General features: G+C 33.7%; 2 protein-coding genes across 2 annotated transcripts; both read left to right on the top strand.

Moving 5' to 3' along the window:
- The first annotated feature begins 487 nt into the window (after positions 1-487).
- On the top strand, positions 488-12,926 carry LOC111704829 (digestive organ expansion factor homolog). The gene is made up of 16 exons (XM_023477185.1): positions 488-1,272; positions 1,788-1,856; positions 2,149-2,658; positions 4,808-4,968; positions 5,445-5,493; positions 6,232-6,278; positions 6,567-7,117; positions 7,404-7,494; positions 8,598-8,679; positions 8,867-8,916; positions 9,353-9,454; positions 9,730-9,787; positions 10,857-10,934; positions 11,345-11,455; positions 11,883-11,996; positions 12,753-12,926. The coding sequence occupies exons 1-16, from the start codon at positions 1,126-1,128 to the stop codon at positions 12,849-12,851; spliced, it is 2,319 nt and encodes a 772-aa protein (XP_023332953.1). The 5' UTR covers positions 488-1,125; the 3' UTR covers positions 12,852-12,926.
- LOC111704830 (hsp70-binding protein 1-like) lies at positions 12,883-15,801 on the top strand. The gene is made up of 5 exons (XM_023477186.1): positions 12,883-12,983; positions 14,036-14,140; positions 14,237-14,329; positions 14,522-14,643; positions 15,164-15,801. Exons 1-5 carry the CDS (start codon positions 12,945-12,947, stop codon positions 15,750-15,752), a joined length of 948 nt encoding a protein of 315 aa, XP_023332954.1. The 5' UTR covers positions 12,883-12,944; the 3' UTR covers positions 15,753-15,801.
- The last annotated feature ends 290 nt before the right edge of the window (positions 15,802-16,091 follow it).

The raw sequence follows: 16,091 nt of genomic DNA, 5'->3' as shown, positions 1-16,091 counted from the left end.
TCAATACTTACTTGATATTACGCACTAATTTAAATAATTATTACGGTTTTTTTTTATGAAAACAGATTTTCTAATTCATACATATTCTGACTATGCTTATAGGGGTACCGTTGTGAATAGAACATATAACTCTATCGATAGAGGGACACTAGAAATACAGTCCTTGAATACAAAGAACGCCTAATTTTTATAGTCCAATTTTTTAGATAACTTTTATATTTCAGAAAATTTCTTCTCAAAGTTGTACATTGATAAACATTTTACTTGTAACTTTTGTAGAATCAATCCGTTTACTTTATTGGGTCTCAAAATTTCTTAAGTTTCTAATTAAAAAAGTTAATTCTTACTTATTTAGCAACATATATTACACCGTAAATATTGAATCTTAAAGTTTTTTTTTATATTTTACAATTTTTGTAGTCACATTTTTTATACTTCAGGTAAAATTGATAATTTTTTGTTATGTATATTTAATTTATTGAAATATTATGTAAATTGTAATTGTGTCGTTTTCATGTTTTCATTCATTGGTGGGATATATTAATTAAATGTCTTTGTTTATTGTCTCACTCAGATTGAAAGTTTAAGAGAATGTTCATGAATTTAAAATGGGAAACAGAACTTTTTAAAGAAATAATGTGCACAAACCAGACTTCGATCCTTTCTTGAACAATTTCTCAGCAACTTATAATAGGTAAACTGCGACTTAACTTGACTTTCTGACCCCTCTCTTAAACTTTCATTGTTCTTGTTGTAGGCCCATCATTGCCATTCTTCCTGTATACTTGTTTATCACAAAGATTTCAATAAGCAATAGTGCAAAGTTAATTCTCAATAAATTTTTGCATTTAGATTTGTAAATAGGAATTTGTAAACCCTATACAGCGGGACCCATTAAACTTTGTAAAAAGGAATAAGATTCTGAGCAATCTTATGTGTTTTAGATTTCGTTATAAAGAAAATATTTTTAGCAGAAGCTTTAGTTAAACTAACTAAGGGATCCAATGTAATCTTCACAACGCTTGTTTAAAATCAGAGTCAAAGGGTCTTCTCCTTACTCTTCAGAGTTATGGGTCTCACTGTATCTTAGTCTTTATTTTTACTCATCGTTTCTTCCAGATAAAAATGGCGCGCGGAGTCGGAGGGAAAAGAAAGCGCGGGAATGCCGCGGGAGGTAGAGGGGGTGGCGGGGGACGGATGAAGAAAGATAGAGATAAAAGCGCGTTTAAAATGAGGAAATACACGAAAAATAGTTATATTATTCAGGAAAAGGTAGGAAGACTTTTATTGGCGATTTAATTGTTCGTTTTATCAAAGCCTTCATCATGGAGGGGCAATAAAATGGGGGGGGGGGACTTCCATTACAGAGTGAAAAAGGTAATTACAGGAGATTAAAAAGTTACAACATTCTAGCATTTCAGTATCTTTCGAAAAGAAAACTTGTCGGTAGTGCGAGTCTTAATTTATATTATTGTACTTCAAACGTATATGTCCTCTCAGTACACTACTACACTTGGTCACTCAAAACCCCAGGATTAGGGTTTTTTAGTTTTCGTTTGTAAATACTCGAAAATGTGCTGCAGTATTTTTTTTATTTTGTAAGGGGTCCTTAAAGTAACTTTTTGCTAGCGTACAACTATGTTAAATATTCGAAAACCTCTTGGCTTACTTTGATTAATTATTAATTTTTATTAAGTTTTTAATGCAACGAATAATAAATATGCTTCTAAATTATAAAGATAAATACATAATTAATTTTAATAAGGTTGATAAATCAGTTAATCCAGGTTGAAGCTGAATCAGAAAATGATTCTAGTTCCGAGGATGAAACTACAGAATACGATCAACTTCTTCAGGTAGAAAAAAAAGGAGCATTCTTGCAAAAAAAGATTCTTCTTTTTTTTTAATCAGAATTTTGCTAAAAATTTTCGACTTTGAGGAATTTTTCAATAAAGATCAAACATGTAATGTTTTTTTTACGATATTTATTTTGCAAATGTGATTTCTCGCTATTTGGAAACTCTTAAAGATGCGGTAATTGCATGGAAATACGCAGAATTTATATTTTAGATACCATTTTTCATCGATTTTTTTAATACGGTAAATCCTGTTCAAATTTTATTCATTATTTTTTTTTTAAATGTTTAGGTTTTCAACAAAAAGGACAGAGAAGAGAAAACAGTTAGTGATGAAGATGATGATGAAGATGAAGATGACGCTGATGATGACGCTGATGATGCTGATGGTATTGTTGAAGACCTAAATGAATCTTCTGACGAAGATTCTGATGAAGTTGATAAAATAGATCTCAATGATGTGGAACAACCTAATCCTAACAATAAGGACGAAGACGAATTAGAAACTGAAGACGATAATCAAGAAGAAGAAGACGAAGAAGAAGAGGATGTAGAAGAAGATGATGTAGAAGAAGATGATGAAGAGGAAGATAAAGACGAAGAAGATGATGATGATGAAGAAGAAAATGCAAATTTAACTCTTCCACAATCTGAAGATGATAGCTCAATGAAGAATGGAGAAGATCTTGATCCTTTCTCGGCGCACTTTGAGTTGAACCTGTCCGAGGAGCAAAGCAGGTTCATGAAGGACCCGGCCTGGAAGGTGGAACAGTTCAAATATCTCACTCTGGGGAAAATTCAAGTACTGATTTTATATTGGGTGGAAGGAGCGATTATTGATTTGTCTAGGGGGGAGTATTGATCAAACAAAAAAAACTTTGTGATGATCGGCTATGTTTTTATTTCTATCCCATTTTTTAATACGATTATTGAATGAAAGCTACGGATTAAACTGCCTCCCTGTACAGTACAGGCAGGGTCTGTAAGACATGACAATTGGCCAGGGTCACGGTGCGCGGACGGATTTTCTCAATTTTTTAGATTGGCAAAATTCTGTCCAAAAAAACTTATTTCTACTTTGTATTGTTATTATTTGAGTGATTGCCGCTGAAAACAGAAGAATTTATTTTAAAACATGTAAAATTACAACATTTAAAAATAGCGATAAGTAGTTGAAAATTTTAATAAGTTGAACTATAATGCAGACTGAGTTGAACTACATATATAGTGCGCCAGTTTTAACTTAGAGACTCCGTGGTCAAGGAGAGATTGCATCCTTTTGTAGAGATTAGTAGAGTTCTGCACGATTTCTGGACGAACAGCTTTACGCAGCATGGCGGAAATGGCAGCTATCATGGCGGAGGTTTGAGGAACGTTAGGTGCCTCGTCCAAAGGAGCTCCTAGAATTACTGCGGGAGTAATGGGACAGCCCCAACCTTTTGACAGAGGGGGACCATCAGAGGGAGGGCCTAAAGGAACGTCTCCATCTATAAGTTTGATGCTAGGGAACGCTGGGTTGGTAGCCAACGGATGATCTGCTAGCAAGGAGGCTAAACTAATCGGAACTAGAGTGATCCAGATACGGGTGAAGGTAGCCGAGATAGGCATGAGGAGAGCTCTTAACGAGAAGCCATGAATTCCGGCTGCAGCTTGAGCTTCTTTAGAGAGGGTAGTTTCCCCCTGTTTGAAGGAAAACTTGAAAGAGGACGAATCTAGGAACTCTGAGCAAAGGGAACCGTTGGGGAAAGAGAAAATAGAAGAATCCGGGATGGAAAGAATTAGTGAAGTTGCTGACTCCAGGTTCCAGAAGTTAGCTGCATTAACACTCTTGTCTTCGAAAATAGAGCCCAGTAAGAAAACTGAACTAGAGAGAATTCTTCTGTTGTCTGGGGCTAATTTCAAACCAGTTAGAGCAATCACTTCCTGTGACCAGTTGAGGTCATCCAGCAGGACTGCTGCTTGAGGGCCGAAGCTATCCACTTGAAGACGGCTCAAATCGTCGACTGTTATAGGAGAAGAACCCGTAAAAAGGTTACTTTTGATCGTCTTAGGTTTTTTCTTGGGACCCATATTAGGAGGATAAATGCACTAAGAAACAACACACTTAGTTAGGCATTGAATTATTATCAAGAAAAAAAGAAAGGACTAAAGAATTTTACACTTAATATGGAATTAAATTAATAAAGTTAATTGCCGTTAAAGTAGTCAAAAGGATGTTTGTTTATTATAATGAAGTTGATAGTCGGGTAGTGAAACTTAAGATAATGTTTGTATTTAAAGAATCTTTTAACTTAAAATTAATTAAGTGAAATCTAACACCTTATAAAAGTTGCTGTTGGCAAAGACAAATTGAAAGAACGTAAATTAGTTTAAATTGAAACTCAAATTAAGAAGCTAAGAAAATGTGCTGTCCTTAATAGCTTAGCTTTCTAGTGATGTTGACGCTGAGAGAGGGAGAGAAGAACTGGCTAAACCGGCAGGGAAGGAAACAAAAGGCGCGGGCCGCCAGCCCACGCCGGGGCAGGGACAAGAAAGCTGCGCGTAGCAACAGTACACACACTCCCTACACAAGCAGTACTCCCAACCAGGGGCTCCGCAGCTCTTCACACAATCTAACCGCCCAGGGGCGCCTAAATAAATAATAAGCGGATTAACTTGGATTAACTTAGTCTATGGTCCCTCAACTTAAATGAACTTAGGGGGGGGGGAGGGTGAAGAGAACCTTGAGAAGTTTAGTTATAAATGTCAGAGTTATTGTTGAATTAAAAATCAAAATACAAGATACTGAAAACTAAGGTTATAATGTCAAATATGAGAGTGAAGTTTTAATTTATAAGCTGTATGGTTTTGATCTGAGATATGTGGGACAGGTCAATCCAGGGATTATTTAAAGGATTTATGGGGGGGGAGGAAGTGTCTCTTTTATACATATAATTAAAAGAATTTTATAGGTTCAGATGTTAGATATGAAAGCCCCGCCTACGGAGTCTCCTCTGGAGAAATATCAGACTGAACTCCGATCTTGTTTCCCGGAGCCGGAGGTAGACCTGGAGAAACTGCATCTGAAACAGAACCTTCAGCTTAATCTCCAGGATCCAGAGGCACAGTTTAGGTAGGGTTGGGCAGTTTAGGATCCGGATCTGTTGGATCTGCAACGTTATGGCTCCCTGGATCCAGATACCCAAAAAATATGCGAATTAACAGAAATGGATCCAAAATAAGAAACAAAACAAAAAAGAAAATTAATTAAATTTTTTCTTTTTGTTATAATATCATTAAATCTATTTTGTCTCTTTTCATTTAAAAAGTCTTATATTCTGACTATCTTGGTCGCTGCTGCCTGAATCTGAAAAAGAAAGAGAAACCACTAAAAAAAATTACCAATTTGCAAATAGAAAAACAAAAAGCTCTAAAACCCCGCAAGTCAGATTAAGTAGGGTTGAAGATTTATCGAATATATTTCAATTCTTAAAAGGAATTGATTGAAAGGGCCACGCTCACTTTTTACATTGTCTAAATTTTTAACAATTAATAGTCAATTACTTCCAAATTTCCCCAAAAAAAATATTTATCTATTTTTTGATTCAGGCAAACTCCATTGGTTAATGAACTGATGACAATATTTTCCTCTTACAAGGTAGGTGGCGCAGGTTTATCTCTTACAAGGTAGGTGGCGGAGGTTTATCTCTTACGAGGTAGGTGGCGCTGGTTTACCTCTTACAAGGTAGGTGGCGCAGGTTTATCTCTAACATGGTAGGTGGCGCAGGTTTATCTCTTACAAGGTAGGTGGCGCAGGTTTATCTTACAAGGTAGGTGGCGCAGGTTTATCTTTTACAAGGTAGGTGGCGCAGGTTTATAGCAAGGTTTTATTTTGGATATTTTTAAAAGTTTTAAAGAAAATGTTCAGATTTTTGTTATAAAATGAGGTGCCAATTATTTGATATGAGGATTAAAGCTTTGCCTTTTCAGGCTTTACAAATAAATTAATGGATATTTTTAAAAGTTTTAAAGAGAATGTTCAGATTTTTGTTATAAAAAGAGGTGCCAATTATTTGATATGAAGATTAAAGCTTTGCCTTTTTCAGGTTTTACAAATATAAGATAAAAGTAAGTTTTTCCATCGAAATTCTCTGAAAATGTCTAAAGATAAATCTGCGTTAAAAAGTGTTTGATAATGAAATTAATGTAATTTCTTGGAGAAAAAAAAGATTTTTTAATCACGTAATTTCGACTCAAATCACAGACAACAGAAACAATTTCATTAAATTTAATTAAGTAGAACCCCCTGTTTTGGTCAGTTTTTTTCAATCCCAATATTATCCAAAACTAATCGTTTATTTGTTTTCTAGATTTTAATTATATGTTTTTTACCAAGGATCTTTGCTGGAACGAAAGAACCCATGAAAACGGAGAGGAATTAAGGTGGAGTTTTTTATTTATTCATTAAAATTTAATTATCTGTAAAAGGTGTAAATGACTGCATTTCCCGAATTTTGTCCTTTGAAATCTCAAAGTTGTGAAATATTTATGTATTGCTTTTTAATGCATAGCTTTGTAAATATACAATATAACTAACTATACATATACTGACTGAACTCCACTTCAACATCCATAATGTAAACTTTTCAATTCAGAGAAATTGAGGTCATCAACGAAAATTTAATTTTTTTCGTCTGATAAGTATAAATTTTTCATTATATTTTATTTCAGGTTGGCCTACACATTGCATGCAGTAAACCACATATTAAAAACCAGAACAAAAATACTCAACAACAATCGGAAACGTGAAAAATTAGAAGCTGGCGACGACGGACTTCGTGATCAAGGACTCTGCCGACCCAAAGTGCTCATTGTCGTTCCCTTTAGAGAATCATGTCGAAGAGTTGTCGCAATAATGGAGAAACTTCTATTCCCCAAGTCCAAGGGAAACGTTGCAAACAAAAAACGCTTCGCCGAGGATTTCCCGGAAATAGAAACCGCGCGTAAATCCAAATCTGATGATTATTACGAAACTTTCGCCGGAGATATCAACGACAGTTTCAAGATGGGACTGGCACTCACCAAAAAGACCTTGAAACTCTATACAGATTTCTACAACAGTGATATCATCATCGCATCCCCGTTGGGACTCCGATTAATACTCGGGGTTGAGGGGGAACGGGATCGGAATTACGATTTCCTCAACTCCATCGAAGTTATGATATTTGATCAAACGGAAATTTTTCTCATGCAAAACTGGGACCACATTCTTTGCATATTAGGTAACATTTTATGCCTTATTTTGAAGAAAATAAGTGTTTAAATTTTATTTTGCTTGCAATCATTATATACTTGATACTGTTTAATTAGGAGTTTTTCAAAAAAAAATATTATCTAAATTATAGGAGATTAATCCTTCAACACAAATATTTAATTTTTATTGTAACATAAACATCTTTATATATTATACATTACATAGATGAACATTTTTAAAGATCGTTTAAAAACTGGAAATCTCAATGTTTGTCATTTTATTGAAAATTTTGACATTTTTCGAATTAATTTCAGACGATATTCACAAACAGCCCCAGGAGTCACGAGGTGTTGACTTCAGCCGTGTTCGTCTTTGGAACCTTGATGGGCTTGGCAAATTTTATAGGTGGCTGTTCACTGTTTAAAAAAAAATATAAAAGATCCTAATTTCAAGAAAGCTTACTTGCACTGTTTTAGTTTTTAGTTTTTGGCTCTCAATAATATATATTATATCATATCTGTTCGGTTCCATAGTAGTAAATCTATCGTGTAAGAATTCCCATTATTACACGGTTCAGGAGGAACAATTTTAATATTGTTCGCTTCCTTGCGTTTAAGAATGCTTATTCTTACACTGAAGGTGTAGAATTTTCATTCTTTAACGCTCAGACCGTGTAAGAATGGAAATTATTACACGGTCCGAGCGTGAAAGAATGTTATATAAAATATACTTGAAGAAAGCTGTTCACGTGATTTATAAGAGACATTCCACTAAAACAGTTTCATGCCCTAGCTTAGTCTTCTTCGCAGAATTAAGGGACCTTATTATATTTATTTTTTATTTATTAATTGCGATTGTTTAAAAAATTGGCTTGCGGATATATACAGCAGAGAATTAGATAAGATAAGATAACGTTTATTGCTAAAATAAATGTATCTGTATACAGATAGAGTTTACAATTACAAATTGATGATTATATTAACAGTACAAGTATAAAGCAATTAGGTGGAAAATAGCTCTTGGCCGTTTTGATTATTTTTTCCACCTAATTTCAATAATGATAACAAAACATTTCAATCAAATAAATTTAAGGAGAACTATAAGAGATCAGGGTGCGATTTTATCTTATGCAAAATAGTTTATACATTTATTAGAATAACTAGAGTTTAAAGTAATTTTCTTACATGTACACAACAAATATCAAAGCATATTAAAACCTATCTAATTAGTTTTACATGAATAGCAATTCGGTTTATAACACATTGTAATGTAATTTTCAAAAAGAGAATTTAGTAGTCTATTTTTAAATATACTTAGAGAGTTTATATATTTTCAAGAGAGAAAAAGGAGGATATCTTCCTCATGGATAAGATAAAAACTAGTTCTCTCTTGAGACTTGTTTGTAACGCTATAAAGTGAATGTCACTTGAAATTTTGTGAACAGTCCCTTTAAGTAATTTTGTTTAGGCAGAGATTAGTGAACAGTCCCTTTAAGTAATTTTGTTTAGGCAGAGTTTAGTGTTTAGTAGAACACCCTGCCCAGAGATAAATTCTATATTTAACCGACATTGCTTCAACTATTTTGGAAAGGTAAGATCAATTTTGTTTTGTAAAAAGTATTTATACTGGAAANCCCCCCCAGCTAATTTACTTTTTAACGCTTTTTACCTTACAAATATAAATCATATTAACCTTGATATAAATTATGTATTTTTGCCAGAAACCCATCTTTCATCAATCATTCAATCAACCGAAACTATTTATATTATAATTACAGGCTCGTGTTATGAACCCTGTTATTTCTGGGGCTATCTCAACCGTTCTCAGGAATACATTCATCCTTACTTTATTCATTGATTTCATTTCATTTGAATAAACCATATTTGTATTTATTGCAACTTGCTGAGTTTTCTATCTGAAAACATTTGTTTTGTAATTTTTCACGACCTCTATTTTTGAATTATTTTTGTTTACTTGTTTACATCAAGGGACCCTTGATGCAACGATGGCAATGCCCGATTCACAAAGGTTCTCGTAAAAACTTCTGATCAATTATGAATGTTTATAATTTTGAAAATGAACTATTTATAATTGTGGTTTCTCAACATCTTCCATATTTTTGATCAGATAAAGGTTTTAAGGCTACACCGTTGGGAACCAGGCTTTGTCATCTTTGCATAGAGTGTCACTTAAATATAGCGTACAATCCCTTTAAACATATTTTGTCCAAAAAAGGAATAAATGAGAAAAATGTTGATCCTAGTGAGATCCCCCTTGTTTTCCACAGAATAGAGGCGGCCTCCCCCAAGGAGGCCCTAGAGGAGAGGTTCAAGTACTTCAAGAACCTCATCAATACAAACTATATGTATGTATATTATTCAGCAACATACATTAGCATCTTTATCAATCGATCTTTTATTACTCTGAAGATTATTTTAATCTTTACTCGGTATCCAGAATAATAATTAGAAAAGGAAAAACTGAAATGAAGAAATAAAAAAGTATTTTTTTATAGATTCTCAAATAAAAAGTTGATTTAGTACATTCTCTTTGGTTTTGAGATGTTGATTGTATGGCGTTCCTAATAATTTGATTTGATTTGATTTGATTTGATTTGATTTGATTTGATTTGATTTACAGGAGAGACGAGATGGATCATGTTCTTGTGTTTTTCAGCAGTTATGTAGATTTTGTCAAGGTAGGATAATCGAGGCTGCTCTGCAACCCTCGCTCTAAGATTAATTTGATTTTTAAATGTTGCTTTAATTTTTTTTAGAAAAGCACAAAAAAGTTACACTCAAATAATTCGCAAATGTTCATGATTTTGTTTCTTACAAATAATTTTTTTACGGACAATAAACCACTTCTGGGTTTATGTGAGGTCCCATTGCAAATTGATTTCGTTCAGAGCAGTGAGAGCTTTAATTTTACAGGAGCAGTGAGAGCTTTAATTTTACAGGAGCAGTGAGAGCTTTAATTTTACAGGAGCAGTGAGAGCTTTAATTTTACAGTAAGACCCATAAACCTGTGAAATATGAAATGACTGTTAGAAGTTATAAGTTATGATTTGGAACATGATTCTAGCAAAAATTTCGCAAATCTTTCGCATGCAAAAAATGCAAAAAAAATCGTTAAAAAATGCAAAAATTTCGCAAAAAGCAAATGCGAAAATTTTGCAAAAAAAAGAAAATTTCGAGTAGAAATATCTCTTCATCTAACATTTATTAAAATAAAGGAAGAGAAATTATATCAGAGCAGAAAATTCTAAAAGTTTTTTGCGCAATTAATTCTTGCAGCTACAAATTTCGCATCGTTTTTGCCTTTCTTTGCTTATTTCCTTCCCGCGAAAACATGCGATATTTCGCGAAAAAATTTGCGAAATACGAACGAAAATTTTCGCAGTTTTCGCGAAAGTTTTCTTTCGCTGAAAACTCTACTTGAAACCCTTCAAAGAAAACGAAATTAATAATTGTGCAGTATATTCACAGAACCATTGCACTGAATACGTTAATTTTCCTACTACTGGGGAAGCTATTTACTTTTTAACATATCAACAACATATATCGAGTTCTTATTCCACAGTTTTTCTGTTGAAAATTTTGAATTAGAGCATAATAGCAGCAATAATAACAGGGGAAAGTCGGTTTTCTAAAGTTTAAATTTTTCTTAAAAGAATATTTTTTTAACTACTTCTTACATTTGTTGGTTGTCTGTTTTTGTTAGATGTTTGTTTGTTTGTTTGTTTGTTAATATTTTCTACTGCTCAGGGCCGTAACTGGTTTAAAAGTGCAGATCTGGACTATGCTGAAGTTTGCGAGTACACGAAGGATAATAAGATGGCAAAGGTACACCTGAATAATCATAATCATAATCATAATCATAATCATAATCATAATCATAATCATAATAATAATCAGAATCAGAATCAGATTAACAATTTTACTCTGTTTGAGTCGGGCAATAAGCCTATTCAGAAAATTTCCTTTGTCTTCCATGTAAAGAGGAGCAAACCCTTTTAACAATAGTATCTTTTAAACCTTTTAAACCTATCCATATTAATCTATTGAGACGGTTTTGATTGCTGAACACTTTGTTTGCAAGTTGTTAAGAATAACATAGAGGATCACTTAAAATTACGCTTACAGTCCCTTTAAAATTGTTTTTGAATTTTTTTTTAGTAAATTGTTGAATAAGAAGATAAAGATATTGTCCTTGAATGATTTTAGACTGAATAGAAATAAGTTTAATATTTGAGGCTCGTGATGATTTCTTCCACAATTCTAAACACTTCCTGTTGTATACTGAGAGAGCACATTTCTACAGAAGATTCAGCATTAAGGGAATCCGACATCTTATATTCTATCAGGTAGATAGATAAATAAATAAATAAATAGATAGAATAGACAGAACAGACAGAATAGACAGAATAGACAGAACAGACAGAACAGACAGAACAGACAGAACAGACAGAACAGACAGAACAGACAGAACAGACAGAACAGACAGAACAAACAGAACAGACAGAACAGACAGAATATACAGAGACAGAACAGACAGAACAGACAGAACAGACAGAACAGACAGAACAGACAGAACAGACAGAACAAACAGAACAAACAGAACAGACAGAACAGACAGAATATACAGAATAGACAGAACAGACAGAACAGACAGAACAGGCAGAATAGACAGAGCAAACAGCAAACAGAACAAACAGAACAGACAGACAGACAGGCAGACAGACGGACAGAAACCGACATTAAAGCAATATTAAGCCTATTTAAACTATATAGATGCCTGTAAACCCCCAGCTATTTACTGAGCTATGTAACCTTCAGCAAGAACAGTTCCAGAATAGACGAGGAGGATCGTCCGCTAATATGTCCTGCACTGTCCTTTATTCAAAGGTTTGTAAATTAAAAACCAAATTTCCGAATAAGATAAAAATAACAAAAATTTACCAAAAAGTCTGATTCAAAGACAATGTTAGCAATGAGATTCTTGACTAACAGGTAGGTTTTTAAACAAAACTCTTAGATCTTTAAATCAGACTTTTTGGTAAAAATGCGTTAAAAACAAGGGAAAAGTGGGTAAAAAATAATTTTTCCCTTTTTATTTTCTATTACAAAAGTACTATCCAATTCAGGGTTGTGTGCGAAAAAAAAATTTTATCTCGAAGAAAAATGTGTTCATGAATCCAGAAAATCTGAAAATAATTGTCAAAAAATGAAAAAAGGATTCTCAAATGTATTCAAATGGTAAATCAAATTACATTTTCATGAAATGCCTAACCTATTAAAAGACTTTCATGATTTAATTATGTCCGTGAAATGTTCTTTCATGATTTAATTATGTCCGTGAAATGTTCTTTCCTGATTTAATTATGTCCGTGAAATGTTCTTTGTCATTCATTTCAAATTTCTCACATTTTTAAGATCTTAACTTTCTGTGAAATGTCCAATATATGAAATGTTTTTACATTAAATTTCCATTCTATTAAATGTCTTCTATGAAATGTCTAATCTTTCAAATGTAATTAATAGAAATGTTTTTCCATGAAATGTCCAATCTAGTAAATGCTATGCTATGAAATGTCCAATAATATATGTATGTTTTATGAATAAATGTGTGTCCTCTTTATAAAATGTCCGCTATATGTTTAGTATGATGGTACCCGGCTGGCTGAGTGTGTAGGAACGAGTAAGGCCTCGACTATGATAAACGCGAGTAAATCTAAGCATGTTTTTACCCCTGGAAGTTAAACTGAGAGACCATTGTATCTTGGCTGTGATAAAAAAAAGATTTTTTAAATTTTTTGATAAATATTTTTTTTCAGATTAAAAACATATCTTAAAATGTCCGGAGAACCACCAAGGCAACCGAAAGATATGCCGGTATGTACAAGGGTCTCACCTTCAAGAGAATGAGACTTTAATTACGGGGGGGGGGTAGATGGTTCACCTCTTATATCTTGTTTTAGTATTCTAATATCTATCAACTGTCCTATCTACAGTATTCTAATATCTATCTACTGTCTTATCTACAGTATTCTAATATCTATCAACTGTCCTATCTACAGTATTCTAATATCTATCTACTGTCCTATCTACAGTATTCTAATATCTATCAACTGTCCTATCTACAGTATTCTAATATTTATCTACTGTCTTATCTACAGTATTCTAATATCTATCAACTGTCCTATCTACAGTATTCTAATATCTATCTACTGTCCTATCTACAGTATTCTAATATCTATCAACTGTCCTATCTACAGTATTCTAATATTTATCTACTGTCTTATCTACAGTATTCTAATATCTATCAACTGTCCTAACTACAGTATTCTAATATCTATCTACTGTCCTATCTACAGTATTCTAATATCTATCTACTGTCCTATCTACAGTATTCTAATATCTATCAACTGTCATATCTACAGTATTCTTATATCTATTTACTGTTCTATATACAGTATTCTAATATCTATCTATTTTCCTATCTACAGTATTCTAATATCTATATTCTGTCCTGTCTACAGTATTCTAATATCTATCTACTGTCCTATCTACAGTATTCTAATATCTATCTACTGTCCTATATACAGTATCTATTTATTTTCCTATCTACAGTATTCTTATATCTATCTACTGTCCTATCTAAAGTATTCTAATATCTTTCTACTGTACTATCTACAGTATTCTAATATCTATATACTGTCCTATCTACAGTATTCTAATATTTATTAACTGTCCTATCTACAGTATTCTAATATCTATCTACTGTCCTATGCACAGTATTCTAATAAATATTTACTGTCTACAGTATTCTATTATCTATCAAGTGTCCTATCTTCAGTATTCTAATATCTATCTATTTTCCTATCTACAGTATTCTAATTACTATATTCTGTCCTGTCTACAGTGTTATAATATCTATGGTTCAGGGTTTACTTAAGTTCTGTCTGGAAGCTACTAGGGGGGAGGATGCTGTAGAAAGGCCTGATGATGTACTCAGCTCTATGGATGAAGAACGGAAAGCATGGCTCCAGGTACAAATTCTGGTGCTCCGCGCCACTCAAAAATTATTTTTCTGGATTTTCAAAATTTTCATAATAATAGTTATTCTTATTAATTTATTAATAAAGGAAGCCCTGAATGGAATGAGTGTGGATGTGATTGAACAATTAACCAACGGTATGAAGATATTGCTGAGTGACACTGCAGACCTCGATCAAAAGGTGCCACTACTTAGTGACCGGGGGGGAGGGAGGAAATAGAAATCAAATTTAATTTTCCCAAAACAACCGAAATGATTAAAACAATATTGATTTACAGAGTTAAAATTAATGGGATCGTAAAGTGGATCTCATAGGAGGAGACCCTAGACTGCCCAGAGGACTGGTTGAATATTGATATTATAAATATTCTAGGAGGAGACCCTAGACTGCCTAGAGGACTGGTTAGGGAATATTGACAATGCGAATAATTTTCACAAGATCGGTGGATTCTCAGCTCTCAAACATTGTCTTAATTCTAATCATCCATCCCTTAGGTAATCATTAATCAAAGTAAAATATATACAGAGAACAGTGAACACTGAACAGTGAACAGTGAACAGTGAACAGTGAACAGTGAACAGTGAACACTGAACAGTGAACACTGAACACTGAACAGTGAACACTGAACAGTGAACACTGAACAGTGAACACTGAACAGTGAACACTGAACAGTGAACACTGAACAGTGAACACTGAACAGTGAACACTGGACAGTGAACACTGAACAGTGAACAGTGAATACTGAACAGTGAACAGTGAATACTGAACAGTGAACAGTGAATACTGAACACTGAACAGTGAATACTGAACACTGAACACTGAACACTGAACACTGAACACTGAACACTGAACACTGAACACTGAACACTGAACACTGAACACTGAACATTGAATATTGATAATCGAACATTAGACATAAGACTCTGGACATCACCAGACAGTAGACACTAAACTCAAAACTAATATCGACACCGAAGTTAACTTAGGCAGAAGACTAATTTTTTTTCCTTGTAGAACTGGGTCTGCTCATCTGGTTGCTGAACTCAGCCAAAACAACGATTATTGTCAAGAAAAATTTACCCAGGACGGATTCATCCAGCTCCTAATTTCTCAGCTTGACCTGGATACTGATCAAGCTTGCCGGGTTAAGGCTATGTACGCTCTCTCCTGTATATGCCGAGAATACCAACCTGGTCTTGATAAATTCTGTTCTCTGGACGGATGGAGTGCAGTCCTCAGAGCAATCCAATCCAACGAACCAAAACTACGAACCAAGGCCTGTTTTTTCCTCGCTGCCATCGCAACCATCAACTCCAAGATCGTTGAAGATCTCTCAAAGATGGGATTGGTTCAGCAACTGAGTCATGTACTCCACGAACCCAGTGATCTAACCCACGAGCAGGTTCTACACTCAATACTTATCCTCGTGAAGCAGTCGGAGATAGCTCGACAAGACGCTCTGCTAGGAGAGCTGGGCCTGGAGAAGATCTTGAATGAGAAGATAGTTGATATGTCCGGGAAGGAGGAGTTTAATGAGAGTGTTGAATACTGTCGTCAGCTCCTTAGTCTCTGCTTTAAAGAGGAGGAGAGTGCCGACAGATAAAAAAAAATTTGGAAATTTATGATAATTAAATAAATATATTTGTAAACTTCCTGGATTAAAAAAAAAATCTAGTTAGGGGGGGGGGGTACGAAAAGTATTACTTTCCTAGACTTTTAACAGTTTAATAACAAAACTTAGCGTTGTAGGAGAAACTTCAAGAATACAGCTTTTGTTATTGAAAAAGATTAAATCTATTACAGAGCGTCCCATATCATATTGGATTGTCTCCCAGCTTTAACGTCAAAAAACGCAAAATAAATACTTGAAAAACTGGTATTTTCTGCAAAATTAGCCTTATACAGTTTTTAAAATCTTTTTATCAGTCCCCAAAATCTCGAT

The sequence above is a fragment of the Eurytemora carolleeae genome, unplaced genomic scaffold (genome assembly GCF_000591075.1).
Source record: "Eurytemora carolleeae unplaced genomic scaffold, Eaff_2.0 scaffold509, whole genome shotgun sequence".
Taxonomy (NCBI): Eukaryota; Metazoa; Arthropoda; class Copepoda; order Calanoida; family Temoridae; genus Eurytemora; species Eurytemora carolleeae.
This window is presented reverse-complemented; position numbering and strand designations above follow the sequence as displayed.